Genomic DNA, 18,216 nt, shown 5'->3' on the forward strand with positions numbered 1-18,216 from the left:
AAAGAAAGAAGGCAACAAAAAAAAAAGGAAGAAACTGTCCACAGCAGGCACCTGCACACAAGAAGAAGGGTAGGAGGCGTGTGTGTGTGTGTGTGCGTGTGTGTGTGTGTGGTGGCAAGCTCAGCCGGGTAGTCGAGCCAAGCGAAGCCTCATGGGCGTCGTGCACGTAGTCATAAAACGCGTGGACAGAGAAGTAGGGGAGAACCGGCCGGCGGAGGGGAGGACGAGAGATGGCCAGAAAACAACCAAGCAAGCAAGCAAGCAAGAAAAACAAACAAACAAAAACACACACACACAAAAACAAGGGAGCACTAAAATACAAACGACAGTTGGCCCACTTTTCCGCCGCTGCCCCCGCAGCCAGGCAAGAGGCAGGCCACGCACCGCATCGCCCCCACGCGCGGCAGCGAAGACCTGCAAAGGCGGTGAAACCAACAACTCCCCCGACCGCCGAAAACAAAAACAAGAAGGGGGGTTTCAAGACAGAGACCCATGCGCATACATTGGCAAGTGTCCATCTGCGCGCGGGGCGTGCAAAGCGAGGGGGAGGGCGGCGGCTCAGACGCAGAGAAAAACAACAACAACACTCAATATATACACACACACACAAATGCGCAAGAATAAGCAATCCAGAAGAAAAAAAAAATAATAAGCCACTTCTCCCCTCCCTCCCTCTCGCTTTCCTTCTCTGTTCCTCAGACGAATAAAAAAAAAAGTCCCACCTATTTCCTCTCATGGCTTGTTCTTATTTTTATTGGCCGTCCTTTCGCTGTTGCCCGCTCGGTCCCTTGCATTGCTGCCGTGCTCCACCCACGAATTCGCAAGGCGGCCTGCACCGTCGCAAGGATCATCGCCTTGGTGTGGTGCCGGTGCGAACATTCGCAATTTCCCCCTCCCCCTGCTGATTCGTCAAATTCCTTTTTTTTTTTCGTCTTTTCCTTCGAATTGCCCCGCCTTCTACCACCAGACGGCAATTACAACGCCAGCACCCCGCCCCACGCCTGCCTGCCTGCCACACACGCGGAGTGTAGCGTGGCGCACAATCGATACACCGCACAATTTCTCCCCTTGTATTTGCATACATTTGGCCGGGCAACATATATATACGTGTGTATGTGTATATAATGTATATACATGCATATATATATATATGTGTGTGTGTGTGTACGTAAATTCAGTTTTTTTTTAAATTCCTTTTTTTCACTTCCTCTTCAATACACGTAGAAGTTTGTGTGTTTGAGATTCATTTCTCAAGCACCTGCCGATCCCACGCCCCGCAGCTTTTGCTTCTTTTGTCAGTCAATTTTTGCGCCTCTTTACATCAACGCCGTGCCCCCTCCACCTTTTCGCTCCTCGTGGCCTCCCTTCCGCCGCCTCCTCTCCTTTTTGCCCGCGTCGCCTCGTCTTTGCTTCACCGCCCCCCGCACACTTTTTTTTTGTTCAATTTGTTGCATCTTTTGTTGTGTGTGCGTGCCGCCTCGACTCCTGCCGCCGCCACGTCTGCGTGTGTGTGTGTGTGTGTGTGTCGTGCCTCAGTGGGCGGCGCGCCCTCGCCCCGATTTCTCCTCTCCGGCCTTTTCGTTCCCTGCCGCCGCTACGGCTTCTGCACCATCTCCGCCACCTCCATCATACTGTGCGTGCGGAGCATGTGATCCGCGCCGAGGACGTTCTCCGTGCTCGCGAGCGTCGCCGCCGCCGCCGCCGCCGCCCGCTGCTGGGCGATGAGGTCCCGCCGCTCCCGCAGTGTGTTGAAGCGCCGCACCTCCTCAAGGAACATCTCGTGCATTGTGGGTATGTCGTTGACTTCACGGAAGTGGAACGGCTCGCTGCGGGCCTCCGTGAGGTCGAGCGGGTCGTACAGGGAGGCGAAGTAGGGATGCTGCAGCGCCTGCTCCGCCGTGATGCGCTTCGCCGGGTTGAACTCTAGCATGCGGGCGAGGAGGTCGAGGGCGTTCCCGTCGGACGTCTGCACCACCTCCTGCCAGGGCCGCTTCCTGCAGTTGGAGAGCGAGTTGTGCAGGTAGTCGCGGGCCTGGGCGGAGGAGAACATCTTGATGTCGTCGTCGTTCGGCGTGCCCACAACCTCGACAATCTTGTCTAGCTGGTTGTAGAAGGTGGAGCCGCGGAAGAGGGCCTTGCGGTTGAACAGCTCCCCCATCACGCAGCCGGCGGACCAGATATCCACCAGCTTTGTGAAGCCCTTGAACTGCATCACAAGCTCCGGCGCGCGGTACCAGCGGTGTGTGACGTAGTGCGTCTTGTTCTGGTCCTGCGTGTCCTCGCGGGCGAGGTTGAAGTCGCAGATGGCAACGTCGTTGTTCTCCGCCACCAGCACGTTGCCGGGGTGAAGGTCGCGGTGCACGACGCCCGCCTGGTGCAGCACGTGCAGCCCAAGCAGAATGTGGTACATGAAGAACTGAGTGTGCTGCGGGGAGATGCGGATGCGCTTGTCGTGGATCACCTGCGCCAGGTCGGTGCGCATGAGCTCCGTCACGAGGTACAGCTTGTGCTGGCTCGGCGGCTGCAGGTGAATAAAGATGTTCTTCAGGCCAAGGATGTTCGGGTGGTGGAAGTGGTTGAGCAGCATGATCTCCCGCAGCACCCGCTTGCAGAGAAACGGGTCGGAGAGGATGTTCACCGTGCGGCCGTCAGAGACGGTGTTGAACACGCGCTTAATCGCCACCGCGCAGTCGTTCTCATCCACGCCGGCGCAGACGGCACCGTAGCTGCCGCTGCTGATGAAGCGCTGCACCGTGTAGTGGGAGTGCATCTCCTCCAGCTCCGCTATGAGGTCGCGCATGACGGCCTCGCCCATGGAAGTCATCGCTCAGCGCAGAAACTGTGCCCGCCACCGCCCTACCGCCGCCTCGTCCCTCGTCACGCTTCTGTGCGTGCGTGTGCGCCGTGAGCGGAGCGCGCCCCGTTCTGCCACTTTTTGCGTTTGCCGCTTTGGTCGCCCGCCGATCCCGCCCCCCCCGCTTCCGTCCCGTGCGCCTTCGCCACTTTTATGCTCCTTGTGCCTCCTACCTACTTCTCCCTCTGTTGGCGCGGCCCTCCTCTTCTTGCGCCGCCCCGCTCGCCACGGCGGGTGGGAAAGTGAAAAGCAAAGCAAATAAACACAATTGCGACAGCCAGAGGGAGATGCAGGCAGCGACGGCAGCAGCAGCAGCCGCCGCGGCAAACGACACGACTCCGCCCCCCTCACGCACTGCACTCAAGTCACATGCCACACACGCAGCCGCCCCCGCCTCACGCGGCGGCGGTTGCTGGCGCCCCCGCCTCTTCTTCGCCTTCGGCCGCCGCCGCCGCGGCGGTGGTCCTGCCTATACATGTGCCCCCCGAGAAGGGGTTGAGGCCGGGGCCGGTGCCGTTGTAGAACTTGCCGCTCCACACCGTGCCATTCACGTCGGTGTACGTGCCGAGCCCGTGCATGCGGTTGGACCGCCAGGCGCCCTCGTAGGAGGCTCCCGAGGCCCACGTGTACGTCCCCACCCCCTCAAACACGCCGTGCGCAAACTGGCCGCGGTACACGTCGCCGGTGGCGAGAAACCGCAGCTCGCCGCTGCCGTGCATCTCATCCTCGTGCCAGTCGCCGTCGTAGCGGATCACGGGGCTCTTAAACACGCCGCGGCCGTGGCGGCAGCGGAAGTTGCCCTCCGTCGCCCGCCGCACCCCGCCAACGTACCGCGCCGACTCCTCCTCGTGCACGTAACTCCCCTCCTCCTCCACGAAGGGCGGCTCATCCCGCTTGTCGGACTTCCTCTTCGCAGGCATCGTAATCTCTCCCACGCAGGTGCCACGGCTGCCGCAGGCAAAAGGCAAGGCACGGGAGAAAATAAACAAAAAATAAATATAAAATAAAAACAATACCGACAACTGCAGACGGACCCACACACACACACACAAAAGGACACCAGCAGCAGTTGCGCAGTGGCCGCCCAGCAGCAGTTGCGCAGTGGCCGCCCAGCAGCATTTGGAATGGCGGCGAAGCAGAGAGGAGCGTGTGGCAAGTACTCCTCCGGAAAAAAAACAACAACAACCAACGAGAAAAGACACAGGCGGAAGTGCATATATGCAAAAGAAATAGTAAAAAATAAAATGAAAATAAAGCTAAGAGTCGATAATCAGAAGAAAAAAAAAGACATATGTACTGAGAAATATCGTTTACCTTCCACCCCTCCCCCCCACTTGCTCCCTTCGCCCTGCGTGTCCGTCTTACGTTTCCTACAAATCGTCTTCATCCACCAGGACGTTGGGGTGGGCGTTATCCGGCGGCCGTCGCCTTCGCAGCGGCACAAGGTCGATATCGTCGTCCTCGTCGTCGGGGAGCACCAGCGCCGTCGCTTTGGCGCCGCGGGCGTGCATGTTGCCGTGCGACGCGACGTTCACTTCGGCGCCCGCGCTCTGGTTCTCCAGCCGGTCTTGCGCGAGGCGCACCGGAAGAAATGTCGGCGCCAGCTCGCGGTTAAAGTTGGGCGGAACGGGCTCTCCCGGCGGCAGCTGCCGCAGCACAGCCACTTCCTCCGTCGCCTGCTGCAGCGCCGCCTTCGCGGCGATGAGGGAGCGCCTCGCCTCGGCCAGCTTCGCCGTCGTCTCGCCCTTCCGAAGGAGCGTCGCCCGCTTCAGCCGCTGCAGCTCCGCGAGCTCCGCCTCCAGCTCGGCAACGGCGACGACGGGGGACTTGCGGCAGCGCGCGAGGGAGGCCTGCAGGAAGTCGCGCAGAAGACTGAGGTGCCGCATCTCCGTCTGGTGGGCGACCGTCATGAGTTCGTACTCCAGCGCCTGCCTCGCGATGATTTCGCCCTGCTGCGCCGCGAGCCGCGTGCCCACCTCCGCCTGGATCTCCTTCTCTTTGACGTCCAGCAACACACGCAGCTCGCGCGCCTTTGACTGGCACCGGTTAAGCGAGGCGCTTGCCTGATCCAGCGCCGACGCCATCACCTCGTTCTTGCCCTCAATCAGTTCAATTTCCTTCAGCAGGGACGTGACATTATGCGAGGCGCCCGATGCCTCAATTTTGTTGCGCTGCTCAACAATCCGGGCGTCCTGCTTCAGCAACCCCTTCAGTGCGGCTGTGAGGACCGTGCGGTAGGCGAGTACTTCACCGCACTCGCGCCGCATCCCCACGTCCGTCACGGTCCGCTTGAGGAGGTGCTGCAGCGACTCCTCCTCCGTGAGGCTGCAGACGAGGAGGTCGACCTCGTACGCCCGCAGCAGCTCCGCCAGGACTGCCTCCAGCTCGGGAATCCTGTCGCCGTAGGTGGCCCCTGTCGCCGGGTCGTGCTTCTTGTCGTCGGCAAGCGCAAAGAAGAGGTCCGGGGACTCCCGCAGCTGCAAAATAACATGCGTCTGCCACTCCTTCGAAATCCCGAGGGGCTTCGGCGTCAGGACGTCCTGCATGAGCATCGCCTCCACCTGCGTGAGCGGGATCGTCTGCTCCACCCGCGCCCCGTCGCCCATGATGTAGATGTTGCTGTCGTTCACCACAATCCCCCGCTTCTCGCGAGCCCCCTCGCGGGTGATAAGGGCGATTTGGTTGGCGTAGTAGCACGCGTTCGTCACGTACGGCTTCACGTGCGGCGGGGGGTCCCGGAAGTGCGGGAGCCGCACCTCGTGCACGCGCGGCGGCGGCGGGCCTCGTGCCGGCGGGCGGCGCGGCTTCGGCACGTTCAAAACAACCTGATCCGCGGCGGCCGGCGGTCCCTCGAGGACGTCGTCGATGTCTAACGGGTCTGCGGCTGTCGGCTTGTCCTCCAGCAACTCGTCCAACTCCATCGTCTTTTTCTTCTTTTGCTTCGCTCCTTCCTTCTGCTTGGGCCCCCTTTTTTTTTATTGTTGGTTAAAATTCCGCCTCTGCCCCCTCGCAACTTCCCGGCAGCAAAATACACTGCGGGTATGTGTCTCTGTGCGTGTGTGCTACCGAGTCACTGCCAAACGATGCCACGCCCAGTTCAGTGAACCAAAACAACAAGAACAAAGAAAAAAGAATACACAGTAGAGGAGGAGGAAGCGGAAGAGGGGGCAGGGGGGCCACAGCAGGCAAGGCAGCACCAGCGGTGCGAGCAGCCGCAGAGGAGGCGGAAAACACCGGGAGATGACCAAACGCCAAAACACATCCGATGTGGGGGCCACGCGAGGGAAGCAGAAGATACAAACACATCGATGGCAGGGTCCCGGCCCCACGAGTTCTTTTTTTTATTTTGCCTTTTTGTTTTTGTTTTTCCTGCCCTTTCTGTTCCTCCCCCTACCCCCTTCATGCTTCCCTCCACCCTGGGGAGGCAGCGGGAGTGACGGAGAGCAAAACGTAATTACATATGTGGCCGGTCAAGAAAGGCAAACGCTGGTCCCAGTCACTTACATCAGGAACGGCCCCCCCCCCCGGTGCGCTGCGCTTACGCCGACGAGGACGTTGCTTCCGGAGGGGAGTGTGACGCGTCGTACTCCGCTAAACGCGCCTCCAGGTGCTGCCTGCACGCCGCTGAGCAAAGGCAGTGCATGAAGGGAACCGAACGCAGTGCGGCGATGCTGTGAAACGTGATCAGCACCTCATAGTCCCGCATCCGCACGCAGCAGTTGGAGCAGTCGACGGACCTGAACGGCGAGACAAGCGTCGACGGGGCCGCACCCGCGACATCCTCTGGCTGCAGCAGCGGGTTGTTCTCCAGCGTCAAGCTCTCCAGTCGCGGCAGGAAGAGAATGCCGCCGGGAAGCACGCTGAGCTTGTTGTTCTCCAGGCGCAACTCCTGAAGGCTCTTCAGCTGCCACAGCTCCATCGGCACCGACTGCAGCAGGTTGTTGCTCAGGTACAGGCGCTCCAGGTGCGAGAGGCGCCCAAGCTCCAGCGGGAGCGACACCAGCCGGCAGTAGCTCGCATTGAGCCAGCGGAGCCGGCCGAGGTCGCCTATCGCGGGAGGCAGCGTGGTGAGGGAGTAGCTGTTGTCCACATGCAGCACCTCGAGCGTCTCACGAAGCGCCTTTATGGCCGCCGGGATGGCGACAAAGTCATCCTGGTAGCTGAAGTAAAGCGTAAGGGCCTTGTTGTCGTAGGCCTGCTGCACGGCGTCCAAAAAGCGCTCCTCCGCATCGGCCATTTGGAGCGCTTACCGTCGCTGTTGCTTTATTTAGTTCGCTTCTCCGTAGGGAGTGTTTATGGTTTGTGTGCGTACGGCGGCGGCGGCGACCACCCCCCAGCTCTTCCTCTCTGCCTGCTACGCGCTACGAAGCCTACCCGGAAGCGAAGCAGCGACGGCCCATCATCGTCGGCAGCAACACACAACAACGACAATAGCAACAGCAATAATAATCGTCACAACAGCAGTAATATACACATACACACACACACATACACAAATATATATCCATATCTACAAGGAAAGCAATGCGAAGTGAACTTAGATTAACCAAGCACGCGTACAGAAGAAACACACACACACACATACACAAGCAAAAAAAAAAAAACGCTGTTGCGCAGCTTTAACCCTCGTCGAACAGCCCCCCGTTTCAGGGCTCGCCCATCATCCTCCTCCTCCTCCTTTCGCACGTCCCCCGTTGTGCTCAGCCCCGCCCGCAGCAAGAAAACAACATTCAGGCCACGCACGAGAGCAGACGCGCGTATACACAGAAATGCAATTAATATATATATATATATATATATGTTAAGGAGGGGTCCGTAGCCCATTAAGCGGACTGGCCTTCCAGGGTGACTAGGGAGGCACCAAGCGCCCAGGCGGTCTCAAATCCATTGATTTTCTTCGCAATGTGCAGCCGCTGCTCCAGCGGAAATCCAAACCCGTGATGCAGCAGCGTAAAGAGGTAGGAAAGCTCAAAACACTCCATCTCGGGCTTCAGCGACCCCGCTTTTTTCGCCGCTTCGTTCGTTGCAGAAAGCTCTTGCAAGGACTTCATGGAACGGCACACGCGAGTGGCGATTTCAAAGACATCCTGCACAAGTATGACCTCGTCTTTGATATGAGGCTTCAGGCGGTCGTAGTAAAACGAGAAGGCGTACAATGGGCCCGTTGATGCAATGGTGACGTTCGGCTGAAAGACACCGTTAAACCCGCAGGAATCCCCGCCGCACGGTTCATGCTTCCGCACCACGTGACGGCGGAAAAAGTCCGAGCAGGCCTGCATCGACGGCGCCTGGCCGCCATCCCGCGTGTTGGAGATGCCGCTTTCCCTGTGAACGTACCCTTTTGGGAAGCAAGGAAATGCGTCGTGCACGATGGCAGTCGACGCGTTGAGCCCATTATTTATGCCCGTCTTGTTGGTGGTGCTCGCCGCATGTGCGACGGTGCTCTCGCCCGCCGCGTTGGCCGCCACCGCCTGAAGCAGCTGCTCCTTCGCCGCATGTAATCCATTGCCCTCGTAGCTGTGCTGGTACACCAGAATCGAGCGACCACTCACGTTAAGCGCGTGCGAGAATTCTGCATACGCGCTCAGTACCTTGGCGTCGCCAGGGTGCATGACGATCTGCGTCGATCCCCCGCCCAGGTCGACGATGGTGGCCGTCTTGGCGTCACCGTGGAGGGTGCCGAGAAGATAATTCACGGTGAGCCACGCGAGCGGCCCCTCCTCCCTCCCCTCAAGAATGCGCACGGAGTTCAACTCCGACTGCAACCAAAACGGCCCACGCTCAAAGACGCGACGGACGGCGTGGAGCACGGCCTGTGCCCGCTCGCGTCCGATGCGTCGGAGCCCGGCTGTTGCCTTCAGCTCAAGCGGCACACACGCGTGCAGCGACGCCGGGACGTACGACTTGGCGGCGTCCAGCAGGGGCAGGAGTGAGGCGGCAGCGGCGGTGGCGCTGGCAAACCCAGACAGGGGCTCGTGGTTCTCGACGAAGAGCTCGTCTTCGAGCCGCAGGAAGGGGAACAGCGAGGGCCGCCTGGCGTGCGCGACGAACTCGCCGGCGTGCGGGTTGGAGAGCAAGCTGTAGCGGAACACGTGCACGCGGCTGCCGGTGCTTCCGGCGTCGAACACGACACTGTAGCGCTGCATCGCGTTGTTGCACCTCTTCGCAACCTCCGCCTTGTCGCGGGCGGCGGCCTCCCACCTGCCGACCTCCTTTGCGGTGGCCGCGCGGAGGTCGGCCGTCTGCCACCGCCCTGCCCCGCTGCTCGCGTTGACGAGGGCGACGATGCCGCGGTAGACCCGCTGCTCCTCCGCGAGGCGGTCGAGGAGCCGCGCCAGCAGCAGCGCGCCAACCCCCTTCTCCCGCAGCGCCTCCAGCTCCCGCCTGCACTCCGCCACGGAGCGCAGGCTGAGGACGTTGCGGCTGCGGAAGAGCTCGAGCTCCGCCTCCAGCTTCGCCTGGGTGTCCCGGGCGATCTCGAGCGCCGCCCGCGCGGTCGCCTCGCCGCTGCTCAGCCGCTGCCGCCGCGCCTCGCAGTCGCGGAAGCGCTCCGCCATCGAGCCGACGATGCGGGCGGTGAGCTCCAGCTTCTCCTGCCCGCGCGTGACCATCGACACCCGGCCGACGCTGTACGCCGTGAGGTACACCGCCACCACGACAACCACGCAGAGCAGCGCGAAGACGAGGCTGAGGCACGGCCGCCGCGTCCCCCGGCTCCGCGCGAAGAAGCCCTTCATCCCCCACATACCGCAGGAAAAGCCAACACCACGGGGGCAAACGAAGTTCACACCACCCGCCTTCGCAGTGCCACCTGCGCCTCCCCCCAGGCAGCGCGGCGAGGAAAAAAAAAAAAGAGAGAGAGAAATAGAGCGGGCGGGGCGGCGCAAAGGAGCAGCAGAAGCACAAGCCCACACACACGCACAGGCGCCGCACAAGGCAACAACGAAAGTCAATGTGGAGTGGGCGGGGAGGGGGGAGAAGCAAAGAAAAAGGGAAGAAAAAAAAAGAAGAAAAAAAAAGAAGAGAAGCCGGCATACACGGAAGCTCGAACGCCACGCAAAGTGGCAAGAAGCGGGGAGTGGGAGGTGGCCGTGGTGTGTGTGGGGCGAAGTCAGACGCGTCCACAAATCTCTCGCTCGCGCGCTCTCTCTCCCCCTCCTCCTTAAGGCGCCCACGCGCGACAACAGAAGCCACACACAAAAACAAAAATATAATCAACGGACGACCCTCCCCTGCGGGTCTACATGGTCCGCCCCCCCGTTTCACTCCCCTCTGCACCACACCGCCTCCCTTCCTCTCCCTCTTCCTCTCTCACTCTTTCTCAGACACAGACACACATTATTCTCTCCCCCCCACACACACAAGTTTCTCTTTCCCTTCGTCGCTTTTTTTAAAGAAATTAGTTCGCACTACTACCTCTTCCTTCTTCACTCACTTTGAATGCACGAGAGGCACTCGCTTCGCGGGGGCGGAACTTCTGACTTTGGCCGGCAAAAGCATGAACGGGAGCACGCACACCATACGAGCAACCTCAACCAATCCAACAGAACAGCATAGAAAGACAAGCCACGCACGCACGCCCACATACGGCTATACCTACATACACGCATATATATAACTACGCACGGTTACTTCTGCGAGGAGGCGGGACTCGACTGCAGCTGCCCAGACCCCGTGGTCAGATCCCTCGCTAACTCCGCAACGCGCTTCGGCGTCTCAAAGCCATGGCTGCCACTGGTGAGGGAGCCCGTGCGACTACGGGCATGGATCTGACGGTCAATCATCACCTCCCTCGCTATCTCCGCCGCGGAGGCCAATTCCGACGCGGTGGCAGTGGTCTCCACCAGTTCCTGATGAATTCCCTCTAATGAGTGACGGTTGCAGCGACGTTCGCGTTCTGCACACGAGATTCGCTGTTCAAGCTCCAGGCGCCTCAGCCTGTACCGTTCTCCCCGCTCGAAGGCGTCACGTTGTAGTCGCTCTACAAAAGAGACTTCATGTTTGAGGTACTGAAGCATCTCCTGCGGGTCGCTCGCTGGATCTGCGTGCTCGCCAGTGCCACTCTGCGACGAGATCTGCTCGCCCGATGCCGCCGCCTCGACGCTGGTGGGCTTTGCGCCCCCACCCGCCTCCGCGCCTCCTGCATGCGCCAAGGAAGGATCAGGGCTGCAGCCCGTCGAAGTTTGTAGACCTTCCACGAGTTCCTGTAGCTGCTGCAGCGAGGAGGACTGCTCTGAGAGGAGGCTCTCAAGACCTTGCCGTTGCACTTGCAGCTGCTGCAGCTGATCGGTCAACTTTTTCAGCGCCTCCTCCTCCTCGTGCTGCACGCGCCTCGACAACTTGTAACTGCTCAGTTTGAGGGTGAGCAGCTTTTGCTCCTGCTCCGCCTTCCTCGCCTCCTCGCTGCGCAGCTGCGCCTCCAGCTGCTCCTTCTTGTGCTGCACGGCATTTAGGCGGCGGGTGAGGTGATTGACGATGCTCTCACCCTCCTTCTCGGCCGTCTCATACGTTTCCCGCATCCCATCCTGCAGCCTCGCCAGTTCCTCGCGACTGCGCAGGACGGTCCGCTGCAGCATGAGGTTCTCCGTGTCAAGCTCCTTCACTGCAACTTCTAACTCCCCACGCGGCATCGCGTGCGCCGCCGCCGCCGCCTCGCTCGCCACGCTCTCGAGGTCCAAGACCGGCAGCGAGTCCTCGCTGCGGGACCCAAACCCGCGGCGGCTGCTATGCAGCCGCTCGAGCACTCCGCCAGAGGGAGGAATAGGGTAGGCGTCAAACGGCGCCGGGTGCGGCGAGAGCCTTCCCTCCCCGCCGCCCGCGCTCGCAAACGAGTAGGAAGGGTGGTGTGGCCGACTTGGCGGGGTGCGCATAAGACTGCTGCGCAGGGGGAAGCAATTCCGCGACAAATTCGCGCCCGCCCCAAGGCCCCCGCTGGAGCTGCTGCGGCTGAACAAGCGGGGTTGGTTCACGGGCGCCAAGCTGCCGCCTTGCTTCTGAGTCACCGGCATGCGCACGTGTGAGACAAATGCGGCCAATAGGAAGAGGAAAAAACAATAATAATAGCGCGAACGCACACACACCCCAAGTGGCGCCGGACCCTACACCCTCTTCTTTGCCCTTTGTTTGTCTCCCTCCTGCCTCGCGCGTGCCTGCGTGCTACCCCACGCGGACCAGCCCTCACAGAGAAGGAGTACTAAGCCTGCACGAAAGAGTCGCCTTTTTGCGTTGAACTCACGTCGTAGGTTAAGATCCCAGTGCCCAGACGCTCGTGAGCCGAGGGCCAGCTGGTTGAGCTGCGCCCACACACACACACACACACACAAAGAGAGAGAAAGAGAAAAGGAAATGGACGAGACAAAATACAGCAGTAACGAGGAAGGCTGAAGGAGGCGCACACACACTCTTCCTCAAGCTAGCTATCCATATCTATCTATCTCTCTCTCTCTCTTGCACACAAACACACCAAAGAGAAAGCGACATGAACCATCACGCCGCGGATGCCGCGAGCACAGTTTGACACTCAGTGCCACGGAATAAATACAACGGCAGACACGCACGCACGCGCCTGCGCACGTTACCATCACGCACTGCGGGCCCCCGCCCACGACGACGTGCTCCTGCCCCCCTCTCCTTCCGCGTGCGCGGCGGGCGGTGGAGGAGAAGAGAAGGTCCAGGTAATTAAAACAACGACGGGGGGGCAAGCGCATGCCGAGGGAGAAAAATGTAAAGTGACGGGGATCCAACAACACGCATAGAAGGTGTGAGAAAATAAAGTATGACAAAGTAAGGTACTTTAAAACAAGGAGGTGTAAAAAAGAAAAACAAAACAACAAAACAACAACAACAACAACAATAACAACAGCGATACCTTCGATCCACGAGAGGCTGCTGGAACTAGCCGTGTGTGCGCAAGGGAGAAAAGAGGCAAGCAACACCTTCCCCGCAACGGCCGCAAACAGAAGCAGCGGCGGCGGCGGTGGCGGCAAGGATGGCGGGGCAGCACACGAAGAAAAAGGGGGACCCCGCAAGAAATGCCTGCGTCCACATAAACATAAACATAAACATACATATACACACATACACACACTGAGAAGGAGGTCCGGGAGGGCCTTGCGTGTAGACACACCCCGCCCACCACCACCTCCTCCTCGTTATTCTTTACTTCTCGTTTTTCCGTTTTATCTTTTCTCTCGAAGGGTCTCTCGCTTGGTCTCCCCCAACAAAACAGAGGAAGAAGGGCAACAAAAGGGAAGCACACAGTCGAAGTGAATGAAAATTAAAAAAAACACACGCAATACATAATCCAAATTGCAGCCAGCCCCCAGTAGCGGCGCCGAAGCGAAGGCTCTGGTGAAGCTGTTAACAACTTGCTCTATACACACCCACACCCTCGTGCTCTGTCGCCATTCAGGCTTTCTTCTTCTTGTGCGTGCGTGAGTGCATCATTTCGAAGTTATTACTTCCTTTTAAATGTTATTCCCCCCCCCTCCCTTCTACTGAGCGCATCCACTGCCGTTCACCCTCTTGTGGCCTTCTTCCTTCTCTCTCTCTCTCGCTACATATTATATATATATATATATATATATATATATTTGCGTCCGCCCGCTCATTTTACCGTGCGGTTGCGGTTATTCACTTGTTTCACTCTGTGACCCACGACAAGTCAGGCCGAGAAAATAATAATGCAATAGCAGTTAATACCGAAAAACTCCACCTCCTATGCCTTCTCCCAATTTTCCACGTGGGAGCAGCTCAGGCGAAACTGGATCACAGAGGGAGTAGACGCCTGGCTGCTTTTGTTGCGCCGTTGGCAAACGTCGCCTCCCCGCCCGGCTCGCGGTCTCGCTTTTTCTCGCTACCTCTTTTTCTCGTTATTCATCTCGTTCCCTCTCGTTTATTCGTGGGGCGGAGGAGTGCCTTTGCTCTATTACGAGGGGTACGGTGGAGGCGGTGGCTTGTGCCCAGTTGGCTTAGACTTGACTGAGGTGCTTATGTACGTGTAGGTGCCGGCGCAGCCGCCGCCCAAAATGTGACTTCCGCCGATGACGTTGTTCATGGGGTGGGGGGCGTCGTAGGGGGTGCCGGCGGGGTTCTTCGCCGGGTACGCGTCGGCGATCCCGCCCACCTGCGCCATGGAGCTTCCAAGAAAATGGGGCTGCGATTGCGATTGCGCCTCCGGTGGCAACGCGTAGCGCGGGGGCGGGGAGATCGATGAGGCGAGGCTTGGCGGCGTGTACGGCGGCGTCGGTTTTGAAATGGGACGCAGCATAAACACACCGTGCGTGTTGCGCAGCAGAATCGTGTCCTTCTGCGCTGCGGTCATTGGGGGAACGTAATGCGCCGCCAACGGAGACAGCTCCATCGGCACCGCGGAAAGGGGCGGGGACGTGGCCACCGCCTCCGCAAAGGACGGTGGCGGTGGCTTTGCGGCGCGTGAGACACTTGACGCATACAAAAAGGGACTGCCTCCGGTTGGCGCTGGTGAGCCGTAAACGGGCGGTGCCGCGTGGCTTGCGTGCAGGCTGGGGATTTCCTTCTCCTCCACCACAAAGCCGCGATGAGACCGTTCAAGGGTGTCGGCTTCGTCCTCCTGGTGTATTCTATGGTTCAATTCATCCAGCAACCGAATCAACTCCCGCTCATCATCCTCGGTGTTTGCCGCATCCTCCGCAGCCGCCGCAGAAGGGGAACTAGTGAAGGGGGGCGCAACCGGCTGCGTGTGGCTGTCCGCTACTACCAACCCGCTATCCCTGTTCTCCACTACGTGCTCATTTTGTTGAAGGACCATCACATCTCGAAACTGCCCCTGTAGACGCTCTGACATCACTGATTGCACTGTCTCTTACCTTTTCTGCTCAATTTTTTTTTGTTTCCCCTTGCTTCTTGCTTCCCCCTTTTCTTAGTACGTTTGTAATGTGTTTGAGGTGGAGGTGGGTGTGAGGTTTATTTATGTACTTCGTTTTCGACTTAAAGTTTCGCTTTAGCCACGCGCGCGTTCGTTTTTTTTTTTTGTCTTATCTCCTTCAGTTTTGGTTTGTTTCTGTGTGCGTGCGTGAGTGCGTGTGCTCCTTACTAGGCAGCGTCGGCAGAAATCTCCCGCTGCCGGCACCACCCGCTTCTACCGGCGTGGACCAAAGGCCCTCTCACTCTCTCCCTCTCTCTCTGTGTGTGTGTGTGTGTGCAGATATGTATCAAAGGCCCGTGCAAGTGTGTGAGGGGGGGCGTGCGCCGTTTACGCCTGCCTCCGCCCCACCCCTCCCCAAGCCACGATTTGCTTTCGCTTTACTTCCTCCCCTGCTGTTGGGGTTTTCGATTTTTTTCTTCTTTGGTCTTGTCTTGTCTTGGCGCTTGCTTGGTGATGCTCCTCTCGGCTCGGCTCCTCGCGACGGCAGAGAGGGAGGAGAGAAACACAAAAAAAAAGAAAACAAGGGAGAAGGCGCGTGGGCCGTCCGTGGCGCTGCAGGGACAAACGCACGCGCAGCCAGCGGCGGCAGCGGCGGCGGCGAGGGGAGGGAAAAGAGCCAGCGAAGCAGGCGGCAAGGCAAAACGCCGGACTCCGCCAGGCAATCCAAACAACGCCAGCAACCAAACACAGCCTGCCAAGTAAATTCCACACACACACACACCCGTTGGACGTAAACATTGGCTGCGGCACCGCCAGCGTGGCCCTCGCGCAGCCAATGAAAGCAGCCCATTGCTCACTTGTGCACACACACACGCACACACACAGAAAGAGAGGACTACGCAGGGGTGCAGGCATAAGCGGCAGTTGGCAGCGGCTAACTCTGCTTGCGCGGGGTGGGCCGCCTGAGAGTCGTGACGTGGCCGACGCCTCGCACATATCGACTGCCTTCCGCCATCGTCGACGCCGCACCGCCAGACCCGCGCCAGTCCTTGCCGGCGACGCGGGCGTGACTTTTGTACTTTTGTCGCCCCGCCGCCACTCCGCCGTGGAGCTCAACGTCGCGAATGATTGCGAGTACCTCGTCCGGCAAGGCGGTGCCCTGCTGCTTTGCGATGAAGCGGGCGATAAGCGGGGCCCGGCTGTCCCCGGCAATAATAAACGTGTGTGCCGTGCCGCGACGCCCGGCGCGGCCGGTGCGGCCGACGCGGTGCACGTACGCGTCGGCGTCCCCGGGAAGGTCGTAGTTGATGACGTGGTCGAGCTCCGGCACGTCGAGGCCGCGGGCCGCAACGTCCGTCGCGCAGAGGATACGAATGCTGCCCTCCCTGAAACCGTGGATGATGCTCTCGCGCCGGCGCTGCTTCATGCCCCCGTGCAGGCACCGCACCAACTCCGGGGGCGCCCGCAGCGCCGTCGTGAGGTCCTCGGCGATTTTCTCGACCTCCTCCTTGCGGTTGACAAAAATGAGGACCTGCTGCCGCTTCGAGATGACGGCCTCCTGGTAGAGCCGCACGACGGCGTGGATGCGCTGCGAGGGATCCTGCAGGGCGTACAGCTGCTGCGTGATGTCCGTGTTCAGCTTGTGCTCGCGGTCCACCTCGAGGAGGACGCGCTCCGGCCTGAGAAAGCGTGCGGCCAAACCACCCACGATGGCGTTCCACGTCGCCGTCCACATCGTCGTTTGCCGCGGCCGCTTGAACTTGCGGATGCTTGACATGATAAACTCCAGCTGTGGGGCAAAGCCGAGCTCCAGCATGCGGTCCGCCTCGTCCATGATGAGAAAGTCGACCTGCCCGAGGCTCACGGCACCGGCCTCCACAAAGTCGCAGAGGCGCCCTGGAGTGGAGAGAAGGACGTCGCACCCGCCCCACCGCCGCAGGAACTCCAGCTGCTGCTCTCGATCCTGCCCACCGAAGGCCCCCTTCACACGCACGGCATTACCAGCCAGGTGCGAAAAAACACTCCGCGTTTGCTGCACCAGCTCCCGCGTGGGGCAGAGCACCAGCACGCGCGGGTTCACCGTCACTGCATCCTCCACACCGCCGCCGTGGTTGTTGTTGCTCGCGCCGCATCCACTGTGACTCGGTGACGGCAGTGCCGCGAGGGCGGCAAGGGCTGGCAGTGCGAACGCCACCGTCTTGCCGCTCCCGGTGGGGGCAATGCCAACCACATCGCGCCGCTGCATAAAAAGCGGAATCGCCACGGACTGCACAACGGTCGGTATGACAAACCCTGACTGCTGGATGCCGTGCAGCAGCCACCACGGCAGCCTGCCCTCAAGCTCCGCAAAGGCGCGAAGACGCCCCACGCTGACGGTGTTGCGCATGTGGTCCCGCACAAAAACACGCACCTCGCCTTCGCTTGCATGGGTACTGGGCGCAGCAGCTTTAACCCTTTCCTCATGTGCGTGCTTTTCCCCTTCTTGCTCCTCGTCTTCCCTCCCCGCATCCGGTTGCCTTCCCTCGTCTATGGCCGTCTGCTGCTCGCCACTGCCCGCACCGCCCTCTGCGGCGTCGCCCCCACCCCTCACAGAAACCCGGCGCGAAGCAGGAGTAGGGTCGGCCCGACGGTATTGATGCTGCAGCACCGCGGGCGGCTGCCGAGAGACGGCTGGTGGGGCCTCAACTGTAGAATTGTCCACAGCGGCAGTCACCGTTGCGGCAGCAGCAACAGCATCAGCTGCGATCGCCGCAAGCGTCGGTTGCAGTTCGTCCCCTGCCGTCATTTGCTGGGCCTCTGCCAGGCGCCCAGCAGGGCTCCGCGTCATGGCGTCCTCGGCAAGGAGAGAGGGGTCGTAGCTGCTGAAGGTCGAGCTACTGGGTGCCCGGCCGGAGTCGGTAACAAAAGCAAGCGGTTCCCCACCACTCAACGTCAAGGAGTTCGCCTCGTCCGCGTAGAGTCTCGGCATGTTCTCACCTGCTGCGGCTGTGCGGGGGGCGACGACATGGGCGTCTGGTGGCAGCGTCTGCCAGAAGCGGCGCTGATGGCGGCATGCGCTTCGGCGATCCAGCAGGACGGCAGCGGCTCCTCGAGAGGCACTGAGGAGGCAAAAAATGAACGGCCTGCGCATTTTGTTTCCTCCTTCCCCTTCCTTTATATATATATATAAATACCAGGTAGACAAATGTGTGTGCCTTCCTTTGGCTTCGCTTCCGCCGCAACCCGGGGTTCTGCACTGCCCGCCCCCCATCCGACACCGCGACGCCGCCAGCAACGAAAAGATGGAGCAGGGAGGAAACCAGCCGTCCGCCGACGGACATCACACCCCTCCCCACCCACGCGGAGAAGCGGTGCGCAGCTGGGTGACGGCAGCTGTGCAGGGAAGCAAGCGACCACCCCACAAACAGCTGGAGGAGGAGGGGAGGGGGGAAACAAAACCAAAAAAAGACACACACACACACACACACACACGACGGAGGGAAGAAAACAAAAACAGCGAGGGAGCTTACGTCAATAC

At 60.1% G+C, this 18,216-nt stretch overlaps 8 protein-coding genes across 8 annotated transcripts, besides 34 other annotated features; all 8 read right to left on the reverse strand.

Annotated features, from left to right (window-relative positions):
- Nucleotides 1-34: a sequence feature (A-rich).
- A 44-nt stretch (nt 35-78) lies between these two features.
- Nucleotides 79-111: a microsatellite.
- A 122-nt stretch (nt 112-233) lies between these two features.
- Nucleotides 234-299: a sequence feature (A-rich).
- Nucleotides 300-1,097: 798 nt separating this feature from the next.
- Nucleotides 1,098-1,166: a microsatellite.
- A 166-nt stretch (nt 1,167-1,332) lies between these two features.
- Nucleotides 1,333-1,384: a microsatellite.
- Nucleotides 1,385-1,498: 114 nt separating this feature from the next.
- Nucleotides 1,499-1,530: a microsatellite.
- A 64-nt stretch (nt 1,531-1,594) lies between these two features.
- Tco025E_05589 (putative mitogen-activated protein kinase) lies at nt 1,595-2,815 on the reverse strand (the record flags this gene model as incomplete). Its single annotated transcript, XM_029372482.1, has 1 exon — nt 1,595-2,815. The coding sequence occupies one exon, from the start codon at nt 2,813-2,815 to the stop codon at nt 1,595-1,597; it is 1,221 nt and encodes a 406-aa protein (XP_029227453.1).
- Nucleotides 2,816-3,143: 328 nt separating this feature from the next.
- Nucleotides 3,144-3,180: a microsatellite.
- A 69-nt stretch (nt 3,181-3,249) lies between these two features.
- Tco025E_05590 (central apparatus associated protein C1a-18) lies at nt 3,250-3,774 on the reverse strand (the record flags this gene model as incomplete). Its single annotated transcript, XM_029372483.1, has 1 exon — nt 3,250-3,774. One exon carries the CDS (start codon nt 3,772-3,774, stop codon nt 3,250-3,252), a length of 525 nt encoding a protein of 174 aa, XP_029227454.1.
- A 58-nt stretch (nt 3,775-3,832) lies between these two features.
- Nucleotides 3,833-3,867: a sequence feature (A-rich).
- A 19-nt stretch (nt 3,868-3,886) lies between these two features.
- Nucleotides 3,887-3,905: a microsatellite.
- A 6-nt stretch (nt 3,906-3,911) lies between these two features.
- Nucleotides 3,912-3,972: a microsatellite.
- A 252-nt stretch (nt 3,973-4,224) lies between these two features.
- On the reverse strand, nt 4,225-5,775 carry Tco025E_05591 (uncharacterized protein; the record flags this gene model as incomplete). Its single annotated transcript, XM_029372484.1, has 1 exon — nt 4,225-5,775. The coding sequence occupies one exon, from the start codon at nt 5,773-5,775 to the stop codon at nt 4,225-4,227; it is 1,551 nt and encodes a 516-aa protein (XP_029227455.1).
- A 410-nt stretch (nt 5,776-6,185) lies between these two features.
- Nucleotides 6,186-6,222: a microsatellite.
- Nucleotides 6,223-6,392: 170 nt separating this feature from the next.
- Tco025E_05592 (leucine-rich repeat protein) lies at nt 6,393-7,091 on the reverse strand (the record flags this gene model as incomplete). The annotated part of the gene is made up of 1 exon (XM_029372485.1): nt 6,393-7,091. One exon carries the CDS (start codon nt 7,089-7,091, stop codon nt 6,393-6,395), a length of 699 nt encoding a protein of 232 aa, XP_029227456.1.
- Nucleotides 7,092-7,263: 172 nt separating this feature from the next.
- Nucleotides 7,264-7,350: a microsatellite.
- Nucleotides 7,325-7,349: a microsatellite.
- Nucleotides 7,351-7,421: 71 nt separating the features above from the next.
- Nucleotides 7,422-7,442: a microsatellite.
- Nucleotides 7,443-7,514: 72 nt separating this feature from the next.
- Nucleotides 7,515-7,533: a microsatellite.
- Nucleotides 7,534-7,632: 99 nt separating this feature from the next.
- Nucleotides 7,633-7,654: a microsatellite.
- A 23-nt stretch (nt 7,655-7,677) lies between these two features.
- Nucleotides 7,678-9,600, reverse strand: Tco025E_05593 (putative nucleoside phosphatase, putative,guanosine diphosphatase; the record flags this gene model as incomplete). Its single annotated transcript, XM_029372486.1, has 1 exon — nt 7,678-9,600. The coding sequence occupies one exon, from the start codon at nt 9,598-9,600 to the stop codon at nt 7,678-7,680; it is 1,923 nt and encodes a 640-aa protein (XP_029227457.1).
- Nucleotides 9,601-9,747: 147 nt separating this feature from the next.
- Nucleotides 9,748-9,790: a microsatellite.
- A 46-nt stretch (nt 9,791-9,836) lies between these two features.
- Nucleotides 9,837-9,876: a sequence feature (A-rich).
- Nucleotides 9,877-9,983: 107 nt separating this feature from the next.
- Nucleotides 9,984-10,015: a microsatellite.
- A 125-nt stretch (nt 10,016-10,140) lies between these two features.
- Nucleotides 10,141-10,177: a microsatellite.
- A 305-nt stretch (nt 10,178-10,482) lies between these two features.
- Tco025E_05594 (uncharacterized protein) lies at nt 10,483-11,862 on the reverse strand (the record flags this gene model as incomplete). Its single annotated transcript, XM_029372487.1, has 1 exon — nt 10,483-11,862. One exon carries the CDS (start codon nt 11,860-11,862, stop codon nt 10,483-10,485), a length of 1,380 nt encoding a protein of 459 aa, XP_029227458.1.
- A 292-nt stretch (nt 11,863-12,154) lies between these two features.
- Nucleotides 12,155-12,176: a microsatellite.
- A 90-nt stretch (nt 12,177-12,266) lies between these two features.
- Nucleotides 12,267-12,302: a microsatellite.
- Nucleotides 12,303-12,674: 372 nt separating this feature from the next.
- Nucleotides 12,675-12,715: a microsatellite.
- A 100-nt stretch (nt 12,716-12,815) lies between these two features.
- Nucleotides 12,816-12,838: a microsatellite.
- A 58-nt stretch (nt 12,839-12,896) lies between these two features.
- Nucleotides 12,897-12,941: a microsatellite.
- A 472-nt stretch (nt 12,942-13,413) lies between these two features.
- Nucleotides 13,414-13,446: a microsatellite.
- Nucleotides 13,447-13,781: 335 nt separating this feature from the next.
- Tco025E_05595 (uncharacterized protein) lies at nt 13,782-14,678 on the reverse strand (the record flags this gene model as incomplete). Its single annotated transcript, XM_029372488.1, has 1 exon — nt 13,782-14,678. One exon carries the CDS (start codon nt 14,676-14,678, stop codon nt 13,782-13,784), a length of 897 nt encoding a protein of 298 aa, XP_029227459.1.
- Nucleotides 14,679-14,895: 217 nt separating this feature from the next.
- Nucleotides 14,896-14,917: a microsatellite.
- A 77-nt stretch (nt 14,918-14,994) lies between these two features.
- Nucleotides 14,995-15,018: a microsatellite.
- Nucleotides 15,018-15,035: a microsatellite.
- A 135-nt stretch (nt 15,036-15,170) lies between these two features.
- Nucleotides 15,171-15,198: a microsatellite.
- A 109-nt stretch (nt 15,199-15,307) lies between these two features.
- Nucleotides 15,308-15,358: a microsatellite.
- Nucleotides 15,339-15,359: a microsatellite.
- Nucleotides 15,360-15,561: 202 nt separating this feature from the next.
- Nucleotides 15,562-15,583: a microsatellite.
- A 50-nt stretch (nt 15,584-15,633) lies between these two features.
- Tco025E_05596 (putative ATP-dependent DEAD/H RNA helicase) lies at nt 15,634-17,829 on the reverse strand (the record flags this gene model as incomplete). The annotated part of the gene is made up of 1 exon (XM_029372489.1): nt 15,634-17,829. One exon carries the CDS (start codon nt 17,827-17,829, stop codon nt 15,634-15,636), a length of 2,196 nt encoding a protein of 731 aa, XP_029227460.1.
- Nucleotides 17,830-18,146: 317 nt separating this feature from the next.
- Nucleotides 18,147-18,170: a microsatellite.
- The last annotated feature ends 46 nt before the right edge of the window (nt 18,171-18,216 follow it).

Source organism: Trypanosoma conorhini (genome assembly GCF_003719485.1).
Source record: "Trypanosoma conorhini strain 025E chromosome Unknown Tco_14.4_contig_00334, whole genome shotgun sequence".
Classification (NCBI taxonomy): domain Eukaryota; phylum Euglenozoa; class Kinetoplastea; order Trypanosomatida; family Trypanosomatidae; genus Trypanosoma; species Trypanosoma conorhini.